General features: G+C 37.6%; 1 protein-coding gene across 1 annotated transcript in view; it reads left to right on the top strand.

Annotated features, from left to right (window-relative positions):
* LOC144442993 (transmembrane 6 superfamily member 1-like) overlaps positions 1-2,037 on the top strand; it is a 6,065-nt gene extending 4,028 nt beyond the window's left edge. The window contains exons 5-8 of the mRNA XM_078132367.1: positions 172-273; positions 825-917; positions 1,231-1,350; positions 1,840-2,037. Of these exons, the coding sequence (XP_077988493.1) occupies positions 172-273; positions 825-917; positions 1,231-1,350; positions 1,840-2,037 (513 nt within the window). The remainder of the gene's footprint in view (positions 1-171; positions 274-824; positions 918-1,230; positions 1,351-1,839) is intronic.
* Positions 2,038-5,784: the final 3,747 nt, after the last annotated feature.

Below are 5,784 nucleotides of genomic sequence, written 5' to 3'. Positions count from 1 at the left end.
GACGCAAATATATATTTTTGCTGGTCTTAAAAACAGCTTTAAAGATTAGTATAGTTCCCATAACCACACTTCAAGTTACATGTAAATTCTAGAAGTGGGATCCGGAGAGGGGCTTAAATTACTAAGATATATATGTGTTCGGTTTTTACTACGTGATTTATTTTTCTACAGATTGAGGCAGCACACAACCAAGACATCTTGTCCAGACCAATTGATGTGCTTCTCATTACGTATATGATATATGCTATTTTTATATCTACACTGCGAGGACTGGTAAGCAAACACATGCATATAGATAGAACCCAACATGAGATCAAATTGTATGTATATTGACACTGCACTGCACTCCACTGCACTGCACTGCACTGCACTGCACTACACTACACTACACTACACTACACTACACTACACTACACTACACTACACTACACTACACTACACTACACTACACTACACTACACTACACTACACTACACTACACTACACTACACTACACTACACTACACTACACTACACTACACTACACTACACTACACTACACTACACTACACCACACCACACTACACTACAATACAATACAATGTGCTGTGTCAGTATTAAAAAAATACCGACAAATACATATTAAGTTCAATGTTAATTCGGTCATCTCTCCTGTACCATTTAATTTACTTCCTTCTCCAGTACAGATTTCGGCCCTGTCACTTTAAACATTGCAGAGCGGAACGGAGAAAGATAACATATTAAAACTTGATATGCTTTGATTATACATTATCGACGTATCGAACAAGTTCAAATTCTTTTTTTTTACGGTGATATCATTTTAGGCAGCGTTAGACTGTACATGGCCATCGGTTCAAGGTTACCTTGCAAGATTTGAACCATATATTGGCGACCCAGTAGGATATCCTCGAGTACAGGTAACGACTGATTGCGCCCTCTTTCAGCAAATAGATAGTAGCCTTTTGTTTTTCATGTACGTTCTTTCAACAGGATAGGCACTTAATAGTAAGGCATCTTTAAATCCGCATTAACCGTGAATTATAGCTAAACATTTTATCTGTTCTGTTCACGTTTGGTGACTTCAACTGCCATACTCACTACGGCATGACTGAGTGGTCCATATTTGTACAGTGAATGAACTTATATTGTGGGTATGATAACATTTCATCAAGTTAATACTTGAGATTGAGAGTTGTAGTATAATTGGATCTTCTTTGGTATTTTTCACAGATGTTAATTTATCTATTCTACTATGTACCATATTATGCTGTAACTATCTGTGGGCTTATTTTCCCTGGTCATCAGTGGATGTTGGACTGGTCCATTTTACACGCAGGGGCAACAAGTCAGGTAAACGATCACCAACAGTGAACCACATAATTACACAAGAAGCGATATGTCTCGAGAAGCGATAATACACTAAAACAATCCCTGCAGTAATTGTTAAAACAGACGTTCAAGCAAATAACTATTTCTCAACGTTTGTATGGATGTGTCGGCACTTGTAACAAACAAACAAACAAACAAACAAACAAACAAACCAACCTAAACAGACTGCAGCGTTTGGGCCATGCTGATTATATACATATACACACACAGTATACACACACATAGCTATATATAAACATAAAAGCTGTTTTATATCTGCAACATGTGTTGATAATTTACATGTACATGTGGACGTCTAGACGACTTCGTTAGAATAATCCGTGTAGTAAATTTTCAGTGTCGAAAGTGAAAGTTAAATTTCCAAGAATACCGGACGTGTGTACACCTCATAAAACTGTCAACGTTATTGGAAAGTAATAAATTTCTACCTTATTTCTATTTTCCTTTCAGGCACAAATAATACACATGTGTGCATCGTTTCATAAACGTACCTTTGCGGCTTTCAGACCACCGCTAGTCGGAAGACAGGGGTTCTTATTTGTCAATACTATACTACAAACCGTTCCACAAATACTTGCATGGAGGTGTCATCGTTACCCCGAGTTCTTTCAACAACTTCCCGTCGACAAGGAAAAGAAAGCACAGTAACTTCAACAGTTATCCTGCGATTTTAAATCAAATGCACGTTTTGACGCGAGAGGGTTTTTAAAAAAAATAATTTAGAAGTAATTTCAACACAGTTGGTCGCAGATGGCGCTAGTCTCTCGAGGCTCTATAAAATAAGCCCAGAATAGCTGCGACGAATTCAGACAATATGTAGTACTTGACATACATATTTTCATAACAGAGACTGTCGAAACATGGAAAAACAAACTTTAGTTTATTGACTGACATAGTGATAGTGATGTGAATTTCTACTAGGGAATAGACTGAAAATAGTCGTGGGTGGTGCGCCACATTGAGTATCTTGCCCTATTTTTTCAGTTTAGAGGTACATATACTTATAATAAACATCACATTATAAGTCATAACACTGATTTGACCGACTTTTTTTTTTTTTACAACAGCTTGTTCTGTACGTTTTTCAATATAAAGGTCGTGTTTCTGTGTTTTAAATCCTGAAACATATATTATTTCTGTTAGTACATATTAATTAGAAGACGGACGGGTGTGTGTGTGTGTGTGTGTGTGTTAGGGGGGGGGGGGTAATTTAAAGCGTTAAGCGAATACTTCATGGTTGGTGTACTCGAATGCCATCTCCATACAATCATGTACAGTACGTCATCAAAATACACGAGAACGTCATCAGAAATTGACGCCCTAATTGTTCAGTAATACAATTTTGAATAACTTTCTGGAGACACATGGTAGCTTCGTGTAGAACGTCAACAGAACACATTTTTGGGTTAGAATTCGTTGGAATATGCCCACATGGCTGTTTGGGATAGAATGACATCGGAATACATTGTTTGGGATAAAACACGTTTCTCTCCCATGTAACTTTTTTTTTCTGAGAATACATCTGGTTTTTTTTTTTTTTTTTAATGTATGAGACAGGAAAGTGAAAGTTTGCTTTTGGCTGTGTTTTGTGCTATTTATGACTCTATCGTAAATCAATACATGAATATAATACACAACTTTAGGCTAAGGACAAGGTTTCACGTGTCTTGGTTCTTTTCTTTTCCAGCGCACGTTGACATGTATTTCGTTGGCAATATATTTTACTTCTTTCCAAACACACACACGTTCGAAGGCTACTTCATATGTATAGTACACTTCGGATGACATATCTATTGGCGACATGAAAAGTGTGAATTGCGTACGGTTCGGGGAATTTATAGTTCCTCGGGGAGTGTGTACTGATTTCCAATTGAGCGGCAGTATCGACTGAGAAGGCATACTTATAGCCGGAAGGAGAGCCATAGATCCGAGTTGATCACCTGCCGTGGAACGTGTCACGATGAACTCAGGTGACATTCTGTTTTGTCAATGTGTAAACTTTTCTTGCGTATGACGTACATGCAAGTGCAGGAGGCTGTGATAGTCGCGATTAATAATTTCTTCTCGCAAGTTTAATGACAGTGTAATTTGGTTTTAAAAGGAATTGGGTAGTTTCTGTGTTGTCGCGCATATGAATTGCGCTTGGAGGTAATTACCGCCTCTGTGATTAGTCTAGTACACAGGACGTCAGGACAAAATGAGACACCGTAAGGAAATAAATCTAGGCAGCGACGTGAACGGCGTCACAATTGTGTCCGGTCCCTTTTGTAAAATGTCAGGTCATAAAAGAGAGAGAGATATATATAGAATAATTTTACGAAATGGTTACCTATTTTGAATATCTTAGAGAGTCGCAGAACGCTGTCAACAAGTGACGTCATACTGTGACGTAGTATCGACAACTCGTGATCATTTGTTTTGATTGCAAAAGGTATTGCAAACAATTGATCAGAATACCATGCTTCTTTGCTGGACACATTTTTTTTTACATACAGGTGACACGAAACAACTCAACAAGCATATGGTATGGACAGTTAAGTTTTAATAGTCTATATATCGATGCTATCTGCTTGTTTGGAATCTAAAGATCTTGACACTCACTAACTCAACCACTCACTCGTGAGTTACGAGATCTTCAGAATGATTCACAAACAATGAATAGTACAACGACGAGTACTAAGATGGAATGGGATTTACAGCTGGCTGTCACCGTGAAAAAAGTGAGATTCCAACTCGGCAGAAAGCACCAGTCGTGATCTCCCCACTTGCTATTATACGAAGTTGGCTGATCAAAATGAGATATGTTGAATATAAGCAAAACGTTTGAACGATGTCTAACTCTTACTAATTTGCGCACGCACGCGCGCACGCACGTACATAGACACAGACAGACAGACTACGACAGACAGACAAGCAGATACACAGAGACAGAATTACACATACCATTCTGATATACAAGTAAATGCCTTCACCACATAGACTTCAAGCTCTTTATAATCAAAAATCAAAATCGTTACATTATGATTGACAATTGCACATATATAAAAGCCATACAAGTTGGCCATACCTTTCCACTAACACTATGACCAGACCATCATAAACAACCGACAACATAGCAATTGCTTACATTTCTAACTCCAAAAAAAAGTAATTTACATTAGTCACCGAACCCCTTCAAGGTTTGTAATTTGTACATAGTTACAGTTATATGAATCACACACACATATATAAAATATTACAAATAATACATATTCATGAGAGAACACAAAGGTTGACATTGGTTATTGCGTATGTTACTTGCAGATTGGTAGCATAAACATAAAGTGAAACATTTGTGTCGGCCTCAACGCCAACTTATGGTACTAAAAACTCTCATGGACACCCTCTGTCGATACCAAATAAAAAACGTTGCAGAGAACCTCTTTCTAGCATTGTTATACCACAGGCAGATAAAGCTGTATATAATGTTTAATAAGAACTTTACAAAAGTTAGTAGAACTGCCCTTGAAAGATACATTAATTGCACATGATATGACTAACAAGGAAGTTAATTCAACTTAAATGAAATAACAAGACTGAACGGTAAGATGTCTATAAGTGTTACCAATATATATATCATGCAATACTTAGGAGAACAGGAATTGCTAACTACATGATGTTGACATTCCGAAAAGCTAGAGCATTTCTCTGCTGTGAGCATGTCCCACCATTGCTGTCATGACAACGGCTCAGATGATATTTGCAAGAAAATGTGCACATTGATTAAATGATGACATTTACAAGCATTATCCTGAAAAATAATAATGGAAGTATAAGTTTGAACGGAGGCCTGGTGGGCATTTGTTGTGGATAGTTATTAATATACAGTAGTATTTTTTCATTTAGCCATGCAAAATGTTCTATGAAGCCATTGAAAGATTTACACTCTGATCCCTGGAAAGCAAGCTATTAGTAACAATAACAAACAACAACAACAGTAACAAAACTAGAACAGACAGTAACAATTTTTACATTCAATGAAGCTTGTTCAAAGAAGATTTGTACAAAGTTATGGAGTTTAAATATTTTTTAAAAATCGACTCAATCGTATCATATCATGGTGTGATAACAGTCACCTTTGTTTTTTTCAAAAGACTACAATACCATATATTGATTACCAAAAGGAAGCACTCAACATGTCAAAATGTCTGGAGAGAGTTTCACAGGTATGTCCAGGGGCTGGACAGAGATGGGAGGGATATAGCTGTAGGTAGGACAGAGATGAGATGGATATAGCTGTGGGTAGGACAGAGATGGGAGGGATATAGCTGTCCAGGGGCAGGACAGAGATGGGAGGGATATAGCTGTCCAGGGGCAGGACAGAGATGGGAGGGATATAGCTGTCCAGGGGCTGGA

This window comes from Glandiceps talaboti, chromosome 12 (assembly GCF_964340395.1).
Source record: "Glandiceps talaboti chromosome 12, keGlaTala1.1, whole genome shotgun sequence".
NCBI classification, from domain to species: Eukaryota; Metazoa; Hemichordata; class Enteropneusta; family Spengelidae; genus Glandiceps; species Glandiceps talaboti.
The sequence above is the reverse complement of the archived record's forward strand: the minus strand, read 5'-3'. Positions and strand labels throughout refer to the sequence as shown.